The sequence below is a fragment of the Stegastes partitus genome, unplaced genomic scaffold (assembly GCF_000690725.1).
Source record: "Stegastes partitus isolate 25-593 unplaced genomic scaffold, Stegastes_partitus-1.0.2 Scaffold170, whole genome shotgun sequence".
Classification (NCBI taxonomy): Eukaryota; Metazoa; Chordata; class Actinopteri; family Pomacentridae; genus Stegastes; species Stegastes partitus.
In genome coordinates, this window is record NW_007577901.1 from 639,361 (window position 1) to 653,353 (window position 13,993).

The following is a 13,993-nucleotide window of genomic DNA, read 5'->3' on the forward strand; positions in this document are numbered from 1 at the left end:
TAAATTAATAATAAAGTAAAATATTTTTTTCAACCATTAATACACATTTGTTTTTCCAAATACAGTAAAAAGGAAATAAAATTTAAAAAACAAATGTTATTGTCAAATGTTATTGCGTTACTTCAGGAGCCTCGTCTGATCCGGAGTCACTCTGTTGGACTGTTCTGCTGCTGCCGGCTGGACTTCAGGATGTTGTTTCAGGGGTTAATTAAAGACATGAGGAAGGAAAGAGGAGCTGGAGGGTTAACGTCCATTACTCCTCCTGCTGATGGGAAGACGTAATGGGACTCTGAGGACCCGGCTGAGATGTACAGGAACAGCCCATTTCCAGGCCTCTCCTCTCCGTCTGAGTGCTTTGTACCGAGCGGAAGTCACTAATTACGTTTCCCTCCACTGCTGCAGCCCTCACCTGTGCGCCGCCGCCGCCGTGTGCTCGCTTCGCTGGGCAGGTTGACGTCCACGCTGGGCCCACGTGAAGCTCCTGCAGCGAGGCGGCTTGTTTCTGGGTCTCCATACAGTGCGGTCGTCTCCCAGCGAGCCGGAGGATGTAAAAAGCTCTACAGCTGCGCTCCCAGATTGCAAAAGCAGATGGAATTTCAATGTGAGTGATAGGCAGAGGGGAGGCTGCATGCACAGAATGAGAGCAGAGGAGGAAACAGAGATGCTGCTGATGCATGTCTTCTGTGGAGATGTTTGAAGCAGAGAATTTGGTTGTTTTTACTGCTGCAGATGCAACAATTCATTGTTGCTCCCTGCAGGCCGCCACACGGTGTAGGGCTTCATGTGTCGAGTCGCCTCTCTGGGCTTCTGGTGAGCTTCAAACTCTGCTCGTCCTCTCTGTGCCGCTTCCATCCATCCGTCCGTCCGTCCGTCCGTCCGTCCGTCCGTCCGTCCATATCCATCCATCCATCCATCCATCCACTGCTCCGTCTCTGAATAATTCAGAAGCTGCTGTATTGTCACTTCCTGTCTCCTCTGCAGTAACACAATCATGAAAACAGCAACACAAACGGGACTTTGTGTTTTCACCGGTTTGGCAGCGTCGCCCAACAACAACAACACTTTTCTGTCTCCTCACAAAGTTGGGCTGCAGACAAACTTCCAGGACTTCTCTTGGATTCCTCTTCTTGCTTTTCGTCTGTTTTCTGCTATCTGCTGAGTTTGGCGTCGAGGCACAGCACTTTGCTTTTATTATTGTAATCATTATTTATCTTCATTAGTCCCGCTGAGATCAAGAATCTATCGTTAGTGTGAAAATCTGCTGAAGGCAGCAGCACATTTACATATTAGTTAAAGGCCAGTTTTGAATTTCTAGGAGAAAAAAAAGCTGCATTGCATCCTCTGGACATCAATAATAACTGGCTTTTTAAAAAGAAGATTCTCTAATATCACATCAGGGTGTTGATATAGTTAGCAGGAAGTTGCCTTTTTACACTTCAATTAACATTAACGTTCATTAGAAGTCATGTTTCTGGTCAGTAGGATGGATTTACGTCTGTTGGTTACTCACTTCATACTCTGTCAAGTTCCACATGTGTTCCCTCAGTCACAGTGGAACAAGTCTTCAGATTCTTCTGTAAAAGTACGTCTGTCTGTCCATCCATCCATCCATCCATCCATCCATCCATCCATCCATCCGTCCATCCGTCCGTCCGTCCGTCCGTCCGTCCGTCCGTCCATCCATCCAATCCATGAATCTAAGTCTGTTGTTTAATCTCTTCTTACTCTTAAATATCGACTCTATCATGTTCCACTAGTCTTCCCTCAGTAATAGTGGAAGAAGTCTTTAGATTCTTCGGTAAAGTTCGACGTCCTGCACGAATAATCCTGTTAAAGCAAAAGTCAAGCATGTAAACTATTAAGGTCCAGGTCCAAAGAAACTCTCTGAGCATCAACAACGCTGTAAAAACTCACTTTTTAAAAAAGAAAATACTCTAATATCACATCAGGACAGTGATCTAGTTAGCAGGAAGTTTGTTTTACACTTAAATTAACATCAACATTCATTAGAAGTCATGTTTCTGGTCAGTAGGATGGATTTACTTCTGTTGTTTACTCTCTGGGTCAAGTTTTACTGGATTCAGCCGGTAGTCGTGGAAGAAGTCTTCAGATTCTAGTCCGGTTTGGTTCCTGTGACTGGTAAATGATTTGAGTATTAAAGCATCAGCAGCGTTTTTGTCCTGGCGTTCAGCAGCTACCTGTTCTCACCTGTTTACCGTCTCAGTGCAGCGGCTCATAAACCAAAGCACCGGATAAACTGAAAGAACTCCTGGTGATTCATGTTCCGGGGCTCCGTGGCCGTTCATGCAGTATTTATGGAGGCGTTCGGGCGCCGAGTTGGACGGTTTGACAGGCTGACATGGCCTCAGGCTCTCAGATGTTGGATTTAGTGCGCTTCTATTTTTTTCATATCCGTGCAAATTGAACATTTTGGGTTTTTTTTGACTGGTGGTCGAGCAAAATAGAAACTTTCAGGCGTCATCTTGGGCTTCTGGGATGAACCTGTTTGGTTAACGAGTGCTTGAAGCGCTGTGTTCAGTGGCACTGGAAGGGAAACAGGCGAGTCTTGGAGGACGGAGTCAAACATCCGTGAAGACTGACACCGGAGCTCCAAACCCGAAACTTTCCCTGAGTGTGCCCCGACTGATGTGAAGCTCCCCATCCAGCCCCGAGGCGGTCGAAATGTTAATATATGGCAGCCTGACATTCTGCCGCCGAGGCCAGAACGCCGGACGAGGAGGGACGAAGCCTGATGGGGAGGGGAGTGACGAGGAGGAGGAGGGAGGCTGGACGGGCAGCAGAGGAAGGTGTGCAGCAGACGGGGGCATCGCTGCAGGGCTGGAGGCCTTCGGGAGGCTGCAGGATAAAGAGCTGCTCCGGGCCGCTGGACCGCAGCCATCGCTCTGCTCACGTCCACGCTCGTGTGTGGCCTGAAAAGCAGCTCCTGCAGAGATGGGGCCGTGCACATCTGCTCACCTCTGCAGCCTCACCTTGCCGGGAGCTGTGGCCGGAGGGGAGGCGCTCTGAAGCCGGTCCACTGTGGAGCGGTTCCCCTCCAGTGGCTCCTGGGGTTCAGTGACATGATCCTGCAAAACCAGAGCAGGAAATCTAGCTTATTCCCCTTTTCTCTGTACGTTTGTATAAGGTTCCCTCTGTGTAATGAATGCAACGCTATAAAAATCAACTCTGATTTATTGAAATTTTTCTTTTCTGTGTAGAAAAATATCAATAAAATTACAAAAATAAACATTTTTAGTGTAAAAAACATTTAAAAACAAACAAACCTGTGAGTGAACGACTACAAAACGATTTTTTCTCATATAAGAAATTCATTACAAGGATGGATGGATGGATTTTTCAGGTTTTAACACATTAACAGTTTAATTTTATGGCCACACATGATAAATAAACTGATTACTGTTTGTAAAAATGCAGATATTTAATGTTTACATTATTTACAGTTTTGGCTTTTTTTGTTTTTTTTTACATTAAACGTATAACAAATACTTTTTAAATATGATTGAACTGAATATTTTCTGTCATTTAACAAAACAGGAAACGATAATGAGCAATAAAAGTACGTTATTCTGAAAAAATACAGTTCGAAATGTTCACCGTGAATCATGAGAGGAGAAGATCTTTAGATGATGTTGTTTTTCGTCGCTCTGCCGTCCATAATTGTTTCTAAACAGAAGATTGTAATCCAGTCTGACGTCATGAACACACTCGTTAATAATTGCAGATGAAGCTGCTGCAGATGTTTCCTTTATTGCAGCGTCTAACCAGCAGCTCGTCTGGATGTAAATCAGAGTTTGTAGCCACCAGGCAGCAGAACAGTGCAGAAGCTTCACGCGGTTCTGAGACTCTGATCCGTTTGGTTTGTTCTTCAAACTCAGGACAAGGTTCTGGTTCAACGTGGAGCGACTCGGAGCGACTCGGAGCGACTCGGAGCAGACAACATGACGTTTGCTGCATCCTGTTTGTCTGATGCTTCATTTTTACACTCGTGTATATTTACAGGAGTGTTTCCGTCAATACGCTGTGATGAAGCCGAACAGCATCGATCAGAGCTGCTGGGTTTGATGCTGCCGGCAGGAAGAAGAAGAAGAAGAAGAAGACCAGAAATAATCAGGCTGCCTTGTGTGTGTTTTACCCACTTTTCACTATTAAGACAGTTAATAGTCCCTGGAGTTTGAGATTTAATCGGATCGATTTATGAGTAGAAGTTCAAAACTCACAAATCTGAAGGAAGACACAACGTCAGGAGAACGTTTCCTAGAACCTACATCAGTACGTCGAGTACAACAAGTGTCTGCTGTCAGGAATAAATAATACGATAAATAATAAATAATGACATTTTTATGTAATTTCACTTTAAAAGCAAAGGAAATATTTGCACGACATTCCTGCTGCGCACATTTTTCTGCGCATATTTCCTTTGCTTTTAAAGCGACATTATAAAAAAAAATCAAAAAATTAAAAAATATTTCCTTTGCTTTTAAAGCGACATTATAAAAAAAAATCAAAAAATTAAAAAAATAAAATAAAATCAAAAAATCAAAACATCAAAAAATTGTTAAAATGAAAAAAATAAAGAAAATTTGAATAAATTAAAAAAACTAATAAAAAAATAAAATAAATAAAAATAAATAAAAAATAACAAATTATTATTTTCATTATTTTATTTATTTGTCTTTACATTTCTACTTTTATCAGCCTTTTCTTTTATGGATTCATTTTTAAAAAATCGCTTTATTTTACCACATTGTTTATTTTGTATTTTGTTTATTCTTCTTTTTATTTCCACTTTACTTTATTATTCTTTTATTGATTTATTTATGTAATTTGGCGCTCTCACTGCTCCACATCAAACAAAATACTTATGAAATCCCAAATGTTAATTTCTTGTTTATTTTTATATATTTGCTTTTTTTTTTACATTTTTGCTTCTGTTGTTCAGCTCTGAGCTCTGCATTAAACAGTTCCAGACTTTTCACCTCAGAAGACTTTGAGTCAGAAAAGATTCAGAAAACTACAATTAGAGCTGTCTTACATCACCTGAAGCTGCTTTCTAACGTGTGTGAACGTCTGGATGCAGACGTCGCCTCAGAACCTGATTCCTGTTGTTCAGCAGCACTCTAAATTTACCGTTTTGGTTTCAGGAGAACTTGTTCCTGCTCACCTCTGATCACACCTGAGCAGCTAGAAGATAAAAACAAAGTGTGACAACCTGTTAAACGCTCATCCTTATCGTCATCCTCCTTCTCCTCCTCTGCAGGCCGACTGTCGCTCCAGAGAATACCTTCGCCAACACTTCCCGGCTGCAGATGCGTGAACAAAGGAAACGAGGTAGGTGATGAAGCACTGGAGGTGTGGGTTCCTCAGCCGCACGTTTACAGTCTTAAAATAGGCTTAAAGTCCACAGCGAGTGACTCATAGAGGAGTTTCCCCAAATCCTAAAGCAAAGCCGGCCCGTTGGTAGAAAGCTCGGATCATTCTCCTCTAATCGCTGCTTAGACTGAACAAATGGTGGGAGAGGACAAACACCAGACAGTCTCCGGAAAAGGGAAACTGTTTCCACGATCACGTCTTCATTAGCTGCAGCACAGTGGGAACCAATGTCGAATGAGGACAAACGTTGTCATCTACAAAGAACAGGTTGTTGTTTCCCATCAGCAGGTAGGTCAGAGGTCCAACACCGACAGCTTCTATGCGACTTCTAACCAGAAGCTCAGACTGTGACCAAACAACTACAAATCTGATTTAAACTCTGTGTCCGTCCAGAGTCCCGGTGCAGCGATGCTCTGCTCCCAGCGCTCCTGCAACACTTGGTCCTGTTAGAACATGTCCATCACCGTCTGAACTGGGTTGAAACGGGGATCCTTCCTCCTGAGTTCCATGAGTTTCAGGTGTCAGGAGGCCGGTGTTGTTGGTGGAGAGCGATGGTTGATCCGTAGACGCCGATAAACTCGCGCTGAATCTGGAATCGTGCCACAGTTCTGGTTGTTCGTACCGAGTCCCAGCATGAAGCCACGTCCAGCTTTAAAAGCAGCTGTTTCTCCTCTGGATGGTCGCTGAAGACCCGCCTCGGATGGTCCACCACGTGAAGGTTGGATCATGGCTGCATGGAGACATCTGGGACATGTACCAACCAGCTGATGATGTTCTGAGATCCTCAATCTGCTGCTACGGAGCAGGTGGTTTGCAAACGTTCTCGTGAACCTCATGATATCCAGTAAAGATCTGTCTGGACGGTCCGACCCAGAGGAGTGAAGTCCTGCTGCACAGCCACATGACTGTTGAAGGAAAACAGCACGAGACCTCATGACTGTTGGTCTATTTCGTAGAAGCTGTGGTTCTTCTCCTGGTGTCTCCAGCTGGCTGACAGTAAACTACATGTAGAAGATGAGCTGCTTTCACACATATTTGGCAAAAGAACACATTAGAGGACACAGTTTAGGTGACCTGTAGTGACCTGTAGTGACCTGTAGTGACCTGTAGCTGACCTGTAGCTGACCTGTAGCTGACCTGCTGTCATGAGCAGCGATCAGACCAGGAGCTCGTAGACGCACTAGGAGCACATCACTGAGGTGAAGATGTTCAGAGGACGTTGAACCAAACATGAGCAGGTTTGTTCAACAGAAACAGCATCATGATCGTCTTCTGCCACAGAGACGTGTTTCAGTGATTCATCCCAGAAGATGAAGACCTGTAGGAGCCACTGGGAGCTCCACGCTGACGCGATGTTCTTTACCAGCTTTAGTCGTCTTCAGAGGCTCCAGCAGCTCCACGGCGCTGCAGCAGAGGGAAAGTTTCAGAGTTTAGGAGGCTGTGACGGGCCGTGGACGGTTCAGAGGTGAGGGAAGGACGCCGGAGGTTAAGCAGCGCTGCTCAGGCAGCGAGCGAGCAGGAAGGATGAGGCCAGCACAAGCCTTTGATCCTCTGATTCTCATCTGTGATAACAGGCAGAGCTGCTGAGTTTGACCCTACCTTCCTCATTACCGATCAAAGCCGAAGACCCTGAGCGCGCTCAGATGCTTCGAAACTCCATCATCATCCGCTCTGCCCTCCAAAGCCCACAGTGTTTTTTCTTCTCTCCAAACGTGCACAGAATCCCAGGTCGAAGCGCTGCAGCTCAGCTCCCACATCCCCGCTGGGAGACATAATGGGATGTCCGCGCTCATCCGCCTGACGCTGGGAATCCTGGGAGCGCGCTCGGCCTTTGATCAGCCTCGGCTACAAAGAGACGCAGGCAGGCGGAGGCTTTGTGCTGAGTGTGCAGGGCTGCAGGCCTTCACCCGGCTCTGCCCTCCGACTCTGCAGGCCCGCTGCACCTGAGCAGCCGGAACCGCAGAGTCGGCTTTGGGCCGCCGGTTCCTGCTTTATGACATAACAGGAGCATCATTTGTACATGTGGAGACGCAGTGAGGAGAAAACACCAAACAGGAAGCTTTAAATCTGGCAGCTAAGGAGTGGGAGAGTGTTGCACTACAGAATAACTACAAATATGTGATCATCATCATGCTTTTATTAGATGTACATAAAGTAAAACTTTGATTTTACGCTTAGACATTGTAAAAAAAAAAAAATTGTTTTTAAGGCAACATGTAAATTAATACTTTTAATTTTTACTTTTAATTACTTGTAATTTAACAAAACTGAGAAAATGTGTGAAGTAACGGTTCAATCTATCATTTACCAAAAACACATCTGCTCATTTCTGTATACTAACAAGATTTTAAAGATGTAAATACAGTAAAAGCTAAAATTATTTATAGTTTTGGCCATTTTTCTATGATCTACGTGCAAATTAATACTTTTTGGGAATTTCATCAGATTTTATTTGTGATTGAATAAAACAAATAAAATTGTAAAATAACAGTTTTTAAAAAAATATTTCCCGTTTTTAATCCTTATGAACATAATTAATTTAAATAAGGATTACTTTGGCAGAATTAAATACAGTTTTCATGGTCACAGTTTATTAAAAAAATAAATTAAAAAAATCTAAATGCTATCTGTTAAAAACACATTTTAACAGTTTTTTTTAAAACAGTAAACCTTTTTTCTATTATTATCTGTAATTTAATAAAATAAATTTGACAATAGCAGTTAGAAAATTTTCCATTTTTCAACCCTAATATCTGTAAACTAACAATTTTTCTGTTTAAATGTTGTAAAAAAAAAAAACAAAAAAAAAAAAGTGTAATTTCAGTTTTGCTCTGGGTTTTTGTCGTCAACATGTCAATTAATACTTTAATTGTTATTTTATTATCTATAATTTAGCAAAACTGTCAAAACTTGTTTTTTTTTTTTTTTTACCACATTATTATTATTTCATTCAAACATCAAATCTGTGTAAACCAACAATATTTTTGGCAGATTTTAACACTAACAGTCTGATTTTATCATCTCACATTAAAATCAAACTAATTCCTGTCAAAATAAAGAGTTTTGACGTTTACATGATTTACAGTTTTGGACTTGTTCTTTTTTTTAAACAGTAAACATGTAATTAATACTTTAATAATGTGATTTAATTAAATATTATCTGCAGTTTAACAAAACAGGCAACAACAATGAGCAATAAAAGTTTAAAAGTACAGTTATGAGGAGAATCAGTTTCTCTTTTTTCAGTTTTTTCCTCGATCTGCCGCCTGTGAGTGTTTATATACGACATGAACTCATATTCATCCTGATCACACGTCATCACTTCTTCATATTAAACCTGAAGGCTTTGTAGAGGTCCGTGCTCTCCAGCACGTCGCTGTCCGTCCACTCAGGTGTGTTCAGGTGACTTTATGGACGCAGGATTTAAGAAAACCTGGAAAGTTGAAAACTCCGTCCAGCGTCCACCTGCAGATGTTCTGACGTTCCCGGGTGGCAGAGGAATGGAGTTTCTGTCTGTCAGAGAAAGAGCAGAGAGACACATGAAAGCCGGAGCAGCAGGAGAGGAGATGAGGAGATCCAAACAGAGGAGGAGAACGGCGGGGAGGCGAGGAGAGCTCGGCCCGGAAAATCAATCACTGAGTGAGAGAGCAAAGGAAGGGAGTCACGGAAAGAGGATGAAAGCCGATGAGCAGCCGAGGCGGCGGAGCGATGGGCTGCTTGTTCCTGGATTTAACTGCGTCTGCTGATATCGATTCCCTGATAAAAAAAAAAAAAAACACCCGACACATGCAGCTGCTGTGGTTCCTTCAACATGACGGTTTACTTTCAGTGTTTTGGACAAACTCCGTCCTGATTAAAGCGTCTGTTTGAGTTGAGCTCAAAGGCTGAGTAAAAAGTAATAAGAAGGGTTTTTCTTCTCTTGCGCGGCATCACGTTGATCTTTATTTAATTGGAGATTTCATGTCATTAATTAGTGGTATTAGTCGGAGATGTGTCGTCCTTAAACACTTCTAGATGGAACAAACGTGCCTCCATCCACCTCTTTTAATTTGTGCAAAAATATCTGATAAAAAAAAGTTTGCAAAAGGATTTTTAAACGTGTGTCATGTGGACAAGCTGGTGTATTGATCAGCGATCGCTCAGTGGTGAGGTAGAACTCACAAATCTGCTCGTTTAATGTGATTTAATGATGCTGACGTACAGGAAGCTTCAATATTTTAACTGTGAATTAAACGTTCAACGCAGCCAAACGCTTGGAAATAAGCTTTTATTCTGAAGCCACAGAGACTCGCACGCAACCGTTCAGGATTCTCACCAGAACCGTTAGCGAACACATTAGCATCTTCATTAGCTATTCCTTAGCAGCGAAGACGACGGCACAGAAACGACTTTCTTCAGAACATTTGCACGTTTTACTGTAAAATATGTCAAATTTTCTGAACATGCAGCTTGAATGACAGCATAGCGAGCCAAGATGTGGCGTGTTTTTTCAGGGAAGTAGCGTAATCGACGTTAGCGTCTTAGCTGCTAGCGGATAGCAGCATTAGCAGCAAAGACGATGGTAGAGAAACTGTATTGGAGCTTCTTGTTGAATAGTTTCCTGCTACGTACCCTCACAAACAACATATCGACCCAATTTGCGGTGTAATGTTTTCAGGCAGCAGCGTAGCGGGTCGGTACTCTGCTGTAACGCTGGCCAGAACCCTGTCGTTCCATACGCGACCTCTTTATAGACGGTTCAGACTCTGCAACTAAGATGTCAAACGTGGTTCCTACAGTTGAGACGTCTGAGGAGTGTTACGTTCAGCCGACTCAGCATCCTTGAGCAGCTTTTCTTCATTTCCTTCTGATTGCGGGAAGACGGGCCTTAATGCACGACGGTCCGAGTTGATTGATGTATCGTGCAGGTTCTGTACATCCGAGTGCGTCTCGTGGTGATTCTGTAGCGTCGACAGCCGATTCACTGAAGCCACGACAGTGAAACCACCTGCCTGGTGTTGTGAAGGTGGATGACTCGGGTCCAGGTGGTTGTTGGGTGGAGCCTCCGTGGACTCTAAATCAACACCCTGAGCTCTTGGTCGTGTTCCTCGAGCAGTTCTTGCAAGTTTTTTTTTTTACATCAGTCCTGTTTGTTATTTCAAAAGAAACGTATGTATTGGGAGAGACTTCCAGTTTCATTGGGCTTTAACAGAAATATCTCACGTTTGTTGATGCTTTCACGACGATAGCGACTCGTTAGCAGCTCGGTGAAGTTCGGGCACCAAACCTACTCGGTTAGGTTTCAGGAGATGCACCAGTTGTGGTTGAAATACGACCATTTTTTGCAGGATGTTTGAAGCCTCTCCTCCACAATCATAAAAGTGATTGTGTTGAAGAGTTCAGTTTAGCCGTGATGCTAGGAGACGGGGCTGTAACGGCGTTTATGTGGGTGGTAGATGTCAAAGCAGCATCCACGTTAAAGTCAGGACTCAAGGTTTCCCACCCGTCCGTGGTTTTATCGTTGAACCGGCAGCATCATGATTTGATTCGACCGTTTTAATGCGAGCTCAAGAAACCCAATAACTCTGACGGACTCGAGGCGCGGCTCGCTGCCTGTTTTGGGTTTATTGTGTCTGATTTTTAACAAACTTTCAACCATCCATCAGCCTCAATTATGGAGATGGGTGCAATTAACATCATGCTGTTAGACAAACTTTACTGCCCTTTACGAAAACATTTCTGAAATGTCATGGAAATGCTGGAGAGGCGGTCGGCCCAAGGTTGGACCGATGAGCTCTGCTGGGAGCACCGCACTCATTAAAAAGTTATAGTGGTACAAGGACACAGCTTGTTGCTGGAGGTACTATTCAGCCGGAGCATTAACTGGAGGACTGAGCTGCAGAGGCAGTCAATGTTTCATCGCCCTCCTCCACCCGTTTTCTTCCATCTCTGAAACACCAGCCTCGCCGTCCATCACCGACTGTCAGCCTGACATTTTTTAAACACCGTCGCTCCATCTCGCCTCACTTTGGGCTGATTAATTGGACCGCCATGGCGCCGAGGTGTGCGTACATGTGTTCGTGTCGAGGCTGGAGAAGTCTAAAGTTTTATTTCTGCAGATTCTGGAAAATGTCAGGAGACGCTAACGCACTCACACAGCCGAGTTATTCACAACCTCTCGTGCTGTTTTCATTTTGGACCACCATTTATTTGATCCCCATTAAACATGAATGATAATTGCTCGTTTGCGTGCACACATGCGCTCATATTCGGCGATCGCAGAGCAGAATCGTGGTGTTTTCCTCGTCCTCCAGTGAGTCATTCTGGGGACCGCAGATGTCGCTTCATTTTCACTCAGCTCTGTGGAAACTGGTTTGATTTGTCGTCAGGGGTTGTGTTTAAGGGATCAGAGGCAACTTTGGCAAAAAGTGGCAATTAAGCGATGGTGCTAAATGCTAAGTAGTTTAGCACCAGTAGCGAGGTCAGAACTGTTTGTTATGAGGCAGCGGTACTGGTCACGCTAGAGCAAGTGGGCCAGTAGCCGGAGAGTCTTCTGGATCGAGCATCAGTGCTTTTATTTAGTGTCTGTAAACAGTGTTCACCCTCCTGGAGGTCTGACCATTTGGTGCTTTTTAACTTTGGATCATAATTTCATGTCAAAGAGAAAACAGATTCCTACAAAGTCACTTTATTAAAATTATACGATAAATGACTGCGTTTGTGTTCACACCCTTTAAGAAGAGGTTCACCTGATTCACCACAGGAGCAGCTGGTCGGCGCTGGAAGTCACATCGTTCACTAAATGGAGATGATCTGAGTGCGGTGAAGGTCCAGTCCCCCGTGAATCAGAACTCCTGGGTATAACTACACCATGAAGACTAAACAACACTTCAAGCAACTCTGTGAAGAAGTTATTGACAAGCATAGGTGAGGGAATGGCCACCAAGACACCTACGACTCCTCTGAAGGAGATGGAGAGACTGTTCATACAAGAACTTCTGTCTGTTCTTCACCAGTCGAAGCTTTAGAGGAGGAGGTTCTTTGTTCTGATGCGACCAAAATGGAATTTTGTTGCCATCAGACTACATGTGCAGCATCATGATGTGAAGCATGATGCTGCCACCGCCGTGCTTCACAGTGGAGATTGCAGCATCATGACATGGTGGTGGCAGCATCATCATGTGGGGATGTTTCTCAGCACCAGGCCCTCAAAGGCTTGTCAAGTTAGAGGATGTAATAAATTCAGCAAAGTGTGGGTGAATCCAGGACGACAGCCTGATGCAGTCTGCAGGAGAACCGGGACGAGAGTTGTTTTCCGCTTCGACAATGACCCGAAGCAAACATCCAACGCTACACAGAAACAGTTTACAGACGACAAGGTGAAGTTCTGGAGGCCGAGTCGGACGCCGGACCTCAATCCAACTGAGAATTTGCGGCGGGAATTGAAGCGAGCTGTTCACTCAAGATCCTCGTGTAACCCGACAGGACTGGAATAGTTTTATGAAGAAGAATGAGGTAGAACTGCAGATGTTGTGGCTGATTACGACCGGTCTACACGGACCCAGTGCATCTACTGAATACTGACTTAAAGGGGGTTAAGACTTCTCTGATGTTTTAGATTTTAATGTTGTTCTAACGATGTTGACCGCGACCTGATGTTGAACAAAAGGGAGAACCTTCCTATCGGGGGGGATTACTGGATAACGGCACTGTGTTCATTTAATGCGTCAGAGAAGGAATGTGTTGATGATTATTTCCAAACTTTGCCTCGGCGCTGTCCGGCGGGTCCGTAGCCTCTGGCTGTGTGATTCAGGCTCTCGGCCCGGACCGACCCAGACTGTGGAGCAAACACTTCTGACGCCAACTCTGCTTCTGAGGGACGGTAAATAAAACATGTTCAGGTGACACCGGGCCACAGAGCTTTAATCATGGATCTTTTTTCCCTCTCACTCTCTGTTCTCCTGTTCCTCCCGTCGTCGTTTCTCTCAAACACAAACACTGAAAATTTAAGCAAAGTCGAGGATCAAGGTAATAATTGATCCTTACTGGGGGAAGGAGTACGAGTGGCAGCTTCATTCACCGCTTCTACCCTGAGCAGTGATGCTGTATGTTATTAGAGATCTGAGATGACAGCATCACTACAGAATCAGTCTGAAGAGTCGGGGCATTAGACGAGCTGTAAAGGTACATGTTTGGAGTGGGAGGTGACTGAGCATTTATTTTCCTGTGCGATGAAGGATTTTATCGACCTTTCAGCTGCGTTCGCTTTACCTCACGCTAAATTGATTTTGATAGTCTGAGTAAAAGATTGGCTTGCTCACAACAAGTCTGATTATTAGAGCTTTGAAACCTTCAAACTGCACCATTGTGGGGAAAGAAACCTGCACATTGTCTGTGGATTTGCTGAATATTTCACAGCGAGCTGAGTGCACGCTGCTTTAGCATTTGCAGCACATTGAATAATTTAAATCGGATTGTTTTATAGAACTATTGAGGAGAAGAACACATCGCTGTTGTTCTGTTGAACTGTGATCTACAAACTGCTGTTTGCAAAGTGGACGCTCAACTTTCTGAACTACATGCAGCCACGGCGACGACTTCTTGGACGTGGTGTCCGTTAGAT

General features: G+C 44.0%; 1 protein-coding gene across 3 annotated transcripts in view; it reads left to right on the forward strand.

Annotated features, from left to right (window-relative positions):
• The window catches only part of LOC103355868 (endonuclease V), a 67,630-nt gene that overhangs the window by 24,132 nt on the left and 29,505 nt on the right, over nucleotides 1–13,993 (forward strand). For 2 of the 3 annotated variants that reach the window (XM_008279806.1, XM_008279808.1), the window contains one exon: nucleotides 5,279–5,349. In XM_008279806.1, coding sequence (XP_008278028.1) covers nucleotides 5,279–5,335 — 57 coding nt within the window. In that variant the 3' untranslated portion in view covers nucleotides 5,336–5,349. Of the gene's footprint in view, nucleotides 1–5,278; nucleotides 5,365–13,993 lie in introns of those variants that run through there. The other variant, XM_008279807.1, reaches the window with a different exon arrangement.